The 10,734-nt window shown below is 36.1% G+C and overlaps 1 protein-coding gene across 1 annotated transcript in view; it reads left to right on the top strand.

Moving 5' to 3' along the window:
• LOC119829961 (fizzy-related protein homolog) overlaps positions 1-10,734 on the top strand; it is a 52,410-nt gene that overhangs the window by 15,805 nt on the left and 25,871 nt on the right. The window contains exon 2 of the mRNA XM_038352707.1: positions 6,643-6,920. Within this exon, the coding sequence (XP_038208635.1) occupies positions 6,643-6,920 (278 nt within the window). The remainder of the gene's footprint in view (positions 1-6,642; positions 6,921-10,734) is intronic.

Raw genomic sequence — 10,734 nt, 5'->3', positions numbered from 1 at the left:
TGTTTTTCATGATTCTTCTTAATACCTTGCCTGTTAGCAAAATAACAGGGAGCTTTATAGCTAAACTTGTGTTCCTTTTAATTTAATAAATCATACGTGACACTCGATAAAAGATATTGGTTATTTATAAAATAAACTACATTTTTCGCAAATAGCTTTAGCGTTTTCACCCGTTTTAACGGATGTTTATTCAACTCGATTGTATCTCGAATTATCTGAAAGCATACTCGCGCGATAAACGCACCCATTTGTTTCGAGAAACTCGGGACGTAGTGGTCTTTAACTGGCCAACTTGAGACCTAGAGTTGATATTGGAGTGTATTAGAACTGTACTCACTATTGATACGTTTGCTTGAGTTTTAATTAACTACATGTTTGGAATTAACGGCGTATTTACTTGAAGAAAAATATAATGTTGCAATAATTGTAGATTGTTACTAGACTCTGCGGCTTACGCTATAAAATTCGGAAACTTTAATCGTCAGTTTTTAGTTTCGTAAAAATCGGTTCAGCGATTTAGTAGAAATATCGGGACCGGCTGACGCAATTTTCGATAAAGACAAATTATGCACATAGCAAATAATCGATATCATTTTCATGTAATCGTGTGTCGAACACACAAATTGTAAATATCGACCTAATGAGGCAACATCGCTATCAACACTCCCTACTGATTACACTTGTGTTTTCCACTTCACCTGTTCCGTAGGTACGATAAGGTGTCTGACACACTTAAAGCAAGATAGTGACTGTCTCGATGCTCAACTTAATGGTGGACTTGCTTAGAAAAAGTGCACCATGCGTAGTCTTAGTATAACTGTCGTTTTTATTGAGTCTCTGTATAAGTGAGTTCTGAGTATAACATAGTCATAACATTTCTACTGAGGTGCGCTTTGGCGTGCTTGCGTAAGTCATTTTACGTGTAAAGATAAATGTTAAACTTGGATTGGATTGTCGTGATTAAGGAATATGTGAATTGCTTGCTTTTTGTTCGATTTGAATGAGTTTTCCCTACATAGCTCCCAATCCCGTGGGATTTCCGGGCGTATAAATTCTATATTTTCTTAATTCTAATAAGTCTCAAATTATATCTATACTAAATTCCATTCAAATCGGTTCTGTGGTTTAGGTGTGAAATTGTTAGAAATGTATTCTAGTTTGGTGTTTAGGTAGTGACTGTATAAAACTTGTAACCCACATGGAACATTTCTACTCGAAGACTGGAGTGAAATATCAACAATAGGAAATTTTCAATACTATATCAAATATCAAATTTTATTTAAAATATGATGTGAAATGATGACGTATCTCTTTAGCCATTTATTTATTTTTTTCTACGATTTCAACTATGAGCCTTTTTTTTTTTTTTTTATAGTGGGGAAATCTTGCATAGATACCCACGGCCCCCGGGGATGGAGCCGTGGGTTATGTCGGATTCTTACCGACCAAAACCCCACTGTGTTCCGTCTAGCCACTTGAGTGAAGGGGCCACGGGAGCTGGTTAAAATACGTCCGCGACTCAACTATGAGCCTAGCGAAGCTTATGTTAATAGGGTGGTAGAGTTTTCCTACCTATTTAATAAACTACAGTTTAAAATAAATAATCTAACATCACAAAGATTTTAATACCATCGTACATGCGAATGGAAAATACTTTTTTTTCTCGTGCTTATGAATACTGCGTTAAGAATATAATGAACTATTAATAAAAACTTACCTTAAGCACGGTGTTAGCTTTAGGCATTATGCTAATTGGACACCGTTTCCGCCCTTCGATAGTAAAATAAATGTACATATTATATAATGCTTTAATTAGCTAAGTGTGGAGATTTTTATTGTTGCTATAATTTTTGTTTTGTGTACGACTGTATAATATTATTGTAATAATGTAGACAGAGCCTCGCTGGTGTAAGTTGAATCAACGTTGTGAACCAACGTTTCGAATGCCCTTTTTTGCAACGGTTGGTGAATGAGTGCTACCTATCAGGTTTAGGTTCGATTGCTGCTGGTGGCAAGGAATTTATCATGTATGGAAAGAAAATTATGATTATCATCGATAATTATTTATTTGATTGATATATTCTCTTCAGTATTCGCAACCCAATAATTTGGCGTTTGGTATCTGTTTGACTTGAAGCTTATCGCAAAGTCACAAGTTAATCATATCAGTTAACGAGTGTAGGTGGGAAATGCAATTGGTTTAAATTATTTAGCTTCACAAAATGTAATTTTACGAAGCGTATTGTAAGACCATCAGGTAGAAAATTTCGGCTTCCTCCATACTCAGCTATCGAATTATATATTTGGTCTAATTTGCGACCCAATTGGATGTGGGCAGACCGTAGGTGGAGGCCTTGCAGAAGGCGGTTAGATTTGACAATTACACCTCTAGCCGACCCAATGAAAATAAACTCTAACACGCGATCATTTCAGCGCAAATTCGCGTGTCAGGATGTCGACTTATTTGGCGCTGGTCAGAATTAATTACGTCTCTTTGTCACGTATGTTACCAAATAAGTGTAACGTCTGCGCACCTTGTATGGCGATCCCTCAGGAAGGAAACGTGTGATTGAACTTTATATTAGTTTGGCATTAGACGCTCGCATGATGTTTGAGAAATTTTCGAGCGGTGATAATTTGAGCCGGAACCACGTGGCGTGTGGACTTCCGATGTGTGATTACTTGGTGAATGACGGTTGACGAATAGTGAAGTGGGCGCTTTTATTAAAATTCATACATTATCCACGTGGCAAAAAAAGATTGTTCATAATGGTATGAATACTGTGCCTTTTCTTTCACCCCTCCACAAATATAATATACTCAGGAATGGGTAACTAACAGGAGGAATACCAAATATACTCAGACTCAATAAATATATTGGATGTTATTAAAACATAACCAGCATATTTCCTTCGTGTTTGATGGGTATCATTTGTAAATTATTAAATAAATCGATCTATTTTGCTTTCCTTCCTCACTTGCAACTCACCGGCAGAAACCACATACATGTCTATCGAGTAATTTGAATACAATAAGTCGAACATTATGTCCTTTTTTATTCGACTTAGATTTTAAATGCAATTTAGGTGTGCGCTTCCGAGGCCTTCGATTGACCGCCGGGAGCGTTGAACCGGGATGGAAAATGGCCTAAGATAAATCGCGAGTTATGTTTAAACGAAGGATTATCTAAGATGCAAGACGAATGTTTGCGGTTTAGGTATTAATTTGATGCCTTGTTGGTCACGATTGCTCGTAGAATGATGCTTTGCATATTCTGTATGGGATATGTTAACGTGGAAAATCACGTTGTTCATTGGAAAATATCTTACGGATGATGTAATCGATACAATACGAGTATATGCGCTTGGTTTTGTTCTAAATGATGTATTTGGTAGTAAGAAATACTCGTGTGTTAGTCAGGTAAGGTTTAGTGTATTTTTTGCAATATGCGTATTCGTTTCAAAATATAACTGTCATATGGATATAATTATATATGAAAATAAAAATAATGTGCAATTTAAAATTGTTATCTGAGCAGCCTTCATACCACAAGAATCCGATTGTGAGTAAAATATACTCCCAAACTAAGTAGGTAAACTTTCTCAAGATATACTCGTACTAAATCGTGGCACCTATCTTTTAATGCTTCGTACACGTATATTCTTAACAACGCGCTCCCGGGCGCACTGAAGGGTGTTTTAGTTTTAACACCGTCTTAGATAACGAAAAAGCATAGCTATTTTAAAACGTTCCTGTTTCTGAGTCACGATTGAAGTCACAAGTTGAAATGTTTTGTACCAGCCAACCGCTGATGATTAATATTATTCACTCGCTGGAATCGTTCTTATTTCTCTTAATCTGATTCGATTTATTTGATCTGCTATTGTTAAGGGATCGGAGAGTGACTTAGATTAGGTACTTTTTACCTGCGAACTTTTTATTCATCATTTTTTGCCAATATAGTGAACAAATAAGCAATTTCTTGTAAACCCACCTTACAGAAAAAATCATATAGGAACCGACCGTTTCAGTCTTTACATCAGAGCGATCTGGAAATGATTTATCAAACATCGGATATTTCTTAAAAATGATTATGTTTAATTTTTGGAAAACTGGTCCAACCAGCCACATTGGCGAGATAAGTCAAACGTTGTCAGTGTAAACGCCACTTAGCGAATTTACTGTCATACATAATAATTCAAAGTTTATGTGCAAGTCCAGTTTTCGTGTACCTACGGTGTATATAGCTTCGGGTGATGCTTTGTTGCATTTTTAATTATCATACTCTATATCAAATACATAAATTTATAGTTTCTTTTGTTCATTTTTTTGTCTTTATGATCTATAGTGGAGTAGGTATCCTTTTATATTCCCCTAACGTGCTTTTTCTATTTTCTTAGCTACCGTCAGAAATGTTAATAATCAACATACGTCGTGTTTTTCTTTGTCCACACTTAAATAAACAAAATAGTAGATACTTTAAATTATCTACATATATCTATATATTCATTACGGTGTAATTCATTAACTTTCACACCTTTCTCCAGTAATCAAATATGTCATATATAAGTAAAAACTAACTGCATTTAGTATAAAAGAGCATAATGCAAGAGAGAAAGGGCTCCCCTAGTGTGAATATCCTCTATAAAGCCTCGAATATAGATATAATAACTAGGAAGTTGCAGCGACCAAGCCCAGAACCGGTATAACCTTAGGAAGGGTCTAAAATTAGCTCTGTGCGATGCACTATTATTTTCGCGTTGAACTCGTAAACTTTACTATCTCTCTTGGATGTTTTGTTCTGGAAATTTCTCGAAAATTCTGGAACGTTTTTGAAAATCGATTACGTCATTTGATTCTACGTAACCATTTAAAAAGCCGTTTTATTTTTTCAGTTACACCTTCATGTAAGTGACTGAACAGATTTTTATTCGGAAATTACGTGTCACGCTTATAATATTCGTCTTCAAAACAAAGATTAAAAGAAAGTCATTAGATTACTGATTGCTTTGTTTTCATTTTCGGAAATGTATTACAAATGTAGTTATAAAAATAGTCACTATCCAAAATTCGATTGTTCTTTTGTCCCTTCGACTATATAAATATTATCTTTGTAGAAGTTTTATGCACAACAAAGCCATTTCAGTGGTCACAAGAAACTATTTAGATACAAGCGAGTCAATGTTATCGAAGCCATGTCACTTATGCGCTTCTAAAAGCCACTCCAACGGGTGAATCACGGTTGCTATATACGGCTATTGGAATATGCATCGTGATTCAGAACACAATGTCAATGCCTACGAATAAGTGAAAGATTAAGAACAATGTGTATTTTTGGGAATTACCCCCGGACTGTCGCGAATTTGGTAGTCTTGCGTAATGTGCGCGTGATTGACGGGTGGTAATTGTGTGACGTTATTGGGCGTAGCTCGGGTGTTATGTTTGTGGTATATTTAAAATTGGAACGATTATATTGTTGATAATAACTAGAGTCCCCTTGCAGCACCGTTAATATATAACTAGCGGTAGTTACGTCTATAGCATGAACGGATCGCGTACATATCCAATTGTGAAAGAATTTTCGAAATCGATCAGCAGTTAGTGAGGTAAGCGTGTTCCCACAAACAAACACACTCTTAATTTCCACTTGTCTGCTACGTATTTAGTATGGAAAGTTTTTTTTCTATAACCTTGTACTATTATGTTAATGAATACTTATTCGAAACTCATAGATGACTATTGAATTATGTAATATCGAATGATTTTCTTAAATTATAACCCATACCTTCAATAATGACCCATTTCCATATGAACTAGACCCCCATTTAAATTCAAATACATCGTTTTAGTTAATGATTCACGCGGCACGCGTCTGCCGACGCATATGGCTCTGACAGGACACGATCGAATTCGGCGCGTGCGCATAAAATTGCTATTTACGGATTGGTTACCGGCTAACCTGTTGTCTGTCTAATAGATCATTCACCTCCTTATCAGCGGTGCGTTTCGTATTGTTAACGCGCTTTATCAAGGCTCACTTGTACGTAATTGTTACCTGGTAAACTTGTTTTAATGTAGGTAGTTGGGTTTAGGTATTTTTTTTGTTCTAGCGTTATGTCGAGGAATTAATTTATACGGAGGGGATAATTAAGCCTATATATGTATCCTTGATGTTAGGTGTATTCTTTTAACTGATTCTATTTCGTCAGGAAGTTTAGGATTAATAATCGTGTGCAGATGTTAACTTAAAATTATTACTTCAGTTATTGATTTTTCAACGAATTTGAGAAAAAAGGAGTAGGTTATCGATTGAATTGCATTTTTTCTTTGTGTTACCTCATAACTTTTTACTTGGTGAACCGATTTTAAGATTCTTTTCTTATATCAAAGTTAGTGCCTTCCACGTGGTCCCATTCAAATTTGATGGCGGATGGAATGACAATTTGAAGGCGTTTGGTTATTGTTAAAAATAATTATTTAACTAGCGAGAAAGTTTATAAGATAACGACTACTTTATTTCTTGTTATGACAAGTTACACGAAGTTTTATTATGCTTACCCCAATATGGTGACTGAAATAAATTCCTTACTATGCGTGTTAATATATTGTCAGCATCTATAGTTAATACCAATTCCTTTGCAGCGATCCGCCGCGGCACAGAGAACCAACCAGCCAAGAAAGCGCGCAACGAGGGCAACGCGGAGAACGCCAGCAATGGGCGCGACCACCTCGCCTACGGGTGCCTGCTACGCAACGAGCTGCTGGGCGCACAGATTGAGGAGCTACGCGGCCCACCCACGGCCTGCTCCGAGGGGAACCGGGCGGCGTTGGGCGCCGTGCAACTGGCCTCCGCTGCGAGGGCAGCCCTGGCCTTCTCACCGCCGGTGTTTCGGTTTAGGGCGCCGGCGCATAATTCCGAGGTAGGTTCTGTTGAAAGCAGCTTAGGAACACAGATATTTTCTCAATTTTCGTATCATTAAGAAAAAATAAGTATAGCAATTAAGATAAAAAAATAGCAACGATTAATTCACTAAAATACATTATTATATCGTTTAGGATATTAATAAAAGCTATGTGCTAAAGTTACAAAGAAATCAAACAATTAACGCAAGTTAAAATACAAAAAACAGAGTGCAAAACAGGATTAAACTCTTCAACTATCTGATGTGACTGATGAATAAAACTCAAACAAAAAAGCGTGCTGGAGATGCGTACGCGCTAAATCCGGCCCGAGACACGTGCGGCGATCGAGTCCATTAAGCAGAATACTATAATTTTAGAAATGCTGGCGATTCTTGCTTATACACACAACACAAGTGCTTCAAAGACACCATATAATTTGCAACTAGAAATACCATTTCACTTAGCCGGTCAGTAGTCGTGTTCTGTCTGCCCCGCTTCGCGTTAAGGCGATATTGTAATTACCAGTTGCAGGTAGTAAGAACAAGTCGGACGGTATGGGTGAATCTAAAATCACACATTTTATTACGGCCACGATAACCCCGGTTCATATATTCGTAAAAGCAAAAAGAAAAGCACGCATCGTACTTTAAATTCTGTCATGCCTTAGTTCAGGTAGGCCGGCGAGAAGATAATATGTACTCAGATATTAAACAGGGCTATATTCCTAAAATATTGCCGGCAATTTGAGTTTTTCCAATTCAGCTTTAATTAAGGTTGTGATTTAAGATAAAACACACATTTCCACTTTATACCCGACTTTAAAAGCCTCCCATAACTCAAATGGCAGTCGTAAACATTTAAAATTTCAGTCACAAGATTCAAAGACAATCAAATTGACGAGCGAATAAATAATGCGAGCTGTAAAAGTCGCTTATGTATGCATACTGTAAAAGCAAAAAAACTGCATGCCTAATTGGCGCTTGACTAGCGATCTTAACAAAAAAAGTAAATTCCAAATTCCATAGCTACGTTTGTATATTCGGGTGTGTCTAATTGCATAGCAGCGTTATTCGGAATCAATAAAATTATATAGGTAATGTAAAAGCAATTTACACGTCAAATGGAGGTAATTTGTGTTTTATTAATTCCAATTACGGTTGATTCTCTCTGTGTACATATTGACATAAGCAATGAAATTGTTAAAAAATAATTAAAAATCTCTATTTAAAAAGACATAATGTTCGCATCTTAGGGAAATTTCGTTATTCAGTCTCGGAAGAAAGCTTTGTTGTTATTTATGTCTTTACCATTACGGCAATGTTTATGACTATCAAATTATGAGGTAAATTTCATGTATATTGGATGCATTCTACACACTTTTCTAACGTCATACATAGGCTTCAAGATTACCTTGTGAATATATATTGCATAGGAATGTTACGTTCAATTAACGTATTTTCTTTGTCAAGTAGGAAATATACTCATAGATAAAGATAGAATTTATGTTTGTCACTAATCGCTGTTCTTCTACGATAAGATAGAAACGGCACGTGTAGATAAAAGATTTGTCATCTATGAACTTCCTTGTGTATGTTACCTGTACCTAAAACAATGACTGGGCAAAGTTTAAACAGCGAAAAGGTCTAGACACCTAAAGCATTTATTTCTCCACCGTTTGCACCTCGGTATTCATAACGGTTCGCACTTGACAGGACTTTCAGAATTTGTTCAGCGTTTTGACGAGTTATAAAGACGGACGGACCCGCCGCCCGTTGTCCGAATGCATCTTGCTTTTATTTGTTTACTTTGATTTGCATCCGCTATAAAACGCCTCTGCAAATTCTGAAATTGCTGCGACATTTCGGTTCGGACACAACCCAAATCGGACGTTTTATGGTTGATGAGGTTTTTGACATATCGATAGGATAGTCCTCGTTGTGACGGGGCACATTAGGCGTGATCTGTATATTTAATCAATCGGTTTGTTGTGCCTTAAGCAGAGGTATTAGTGTATTAAAATAGCCATCTAATTGTATAACATGTTTAAAGTAGTTTGCTGTGTCTATAAACCTGCAAGTTATCATTATGAAATTTTAAACAGACCGGTGACTAAAATTTACGAAAATGCAATATATTTTAAATAATGCTCTGCTTTATTTATATCAATTTTTTTTCGTGAAGGGTAAAAATCTGCTTATGTTTAAAAAATTGTAGCCTCGCCAACATATTAGCATAATCTCAATTCTATTTATTGAGAAACTGAATTATATATTTAACTAACTATGTACATATATTAAGTTAAAACTGTTTCCTCTCAAATGGAACGAATTCCGATATCCAGGTTATTATGATCCTGGATTACATTGACCCCAACACTTGACCCTTGATGGTGGTACCAAATTAAATATATCGCCTTCACAATTTGATGATAATGACACGTAAAGATGATAATGTAATGTGGGTCGTGCTTTTTTTCGGTTAAAAATGTGTATTTTAGCAATAAAATGCACACTATTGCGATTTTATTGTAGAATTAAGTGTTTTTGCATTTTTTTTGTGTCAAAGCAATTTGACCCAACGAAATCCTATCGAAACTCCTTATCGGCGTAATTGAGTATCGAATCGCGACTTTTGTAATATCTGTGCTCCTTATTATGGCGTTGTTGGTTATAAATGTTAATAATAACAATATTGTTGTCGAGAAAAATGCGTTTGTGCTGGTTAATTTATATCCCCATTGATTTGGACAAAGTAAGGCTGATATTCGAAACCTAAGAACGGAGACGATAACTGTACGTGATGATCGAAATATTTTATTTGTCCGGTTTGTTTATATGAGGACTTAGAGATATTTGTATACGGTGTCGACACACTTTTTGGGTTTTACATTGTATCTCTCTAAATTTATTCGTTCTAACGTCATAAAACACTTTTAACATAAATTGAAATTGCACAAAACATATACGAATCATAATATCGTATCGTATCGGAGTTCTCTCCATTGTACCGGCACGAATCAAAAGCTTGTAAAGCGATACCCATTGGTGTCTAATTCTGTATCCATTTACACGACGCGACAAATATTTAGAGCGTCAACGTGTTTAACTTATACGAAACGAAAAAATAATTAATAGCGATTTCATCACGTTTGTAGTAAGAAGTCTCGTTACTATCAACTCAAATTACGTCAAATTAGATATATATCAAAATAGTAACAAAAAGTATACATTGATTAAAGCTCTAGGCAACTGACTAATAACCTTGTAATAGCATTTCATTACACGGCCGTCGCTATTTCTTTTTGCCCCGTTTTACAATGAAATCGCCGAGTCGTGTCCGCTGCGTGTACCAAGCTGAGTTTGTATCATATATCGAATCTTCCTTCTAAGGTTGACGTGTGTCAGTTTTTTTTCACTCCACAATGTGTCTCTTTAGCGACGCGTGTTGGTAACATTATAATTTATTTCTTTGTCTCTTGATTATATTTATGCTAATTATGCTCCTCTAGTTAAGTAGCATAGCGACGGACGGGCTCTGTCGAATGTACGTACACCTATTGTTCGGAATTATGCTGAAATACCGTTAGGTTACTGCGGCCAAATGCATTTGTAGCTACAAACAGATCTATCATCATGAGAACATTTTCACGCGAATCTAATGACGTCACGCATTTTGCTAATGTTGGATACCTGGGAAGGTACGTTTCTTCACGCCACATACGAATATACGTACGATTATAATCGCAGCTTCATGGGATCAATTTACATCTGAGCAAACTGATGATTTCTTTAGTAAACATCCTTGACGCAATCCACAATTCACAAGTAAACG

This window comes from Zerene cesonia, chromosome 11 (assembly GCF_012273895.1).
Source record: "Zerene cesonia ecotype Mississippi chromosome 11, Zerene_cesonia_1.1, whole genome shotgun sequence".
Taxonomy (NCBI): Eukaryota; Metazoa; Arthropoda; class Insecta; order Lepidoptera; family Pieridae; genus Zerene; species Zerene cesonia.
The sequence above is the reverse complement of the archived record's forward strand: the minus strand, read 5'-3'. Positions and strand labels throughout refer to the sequence as shown.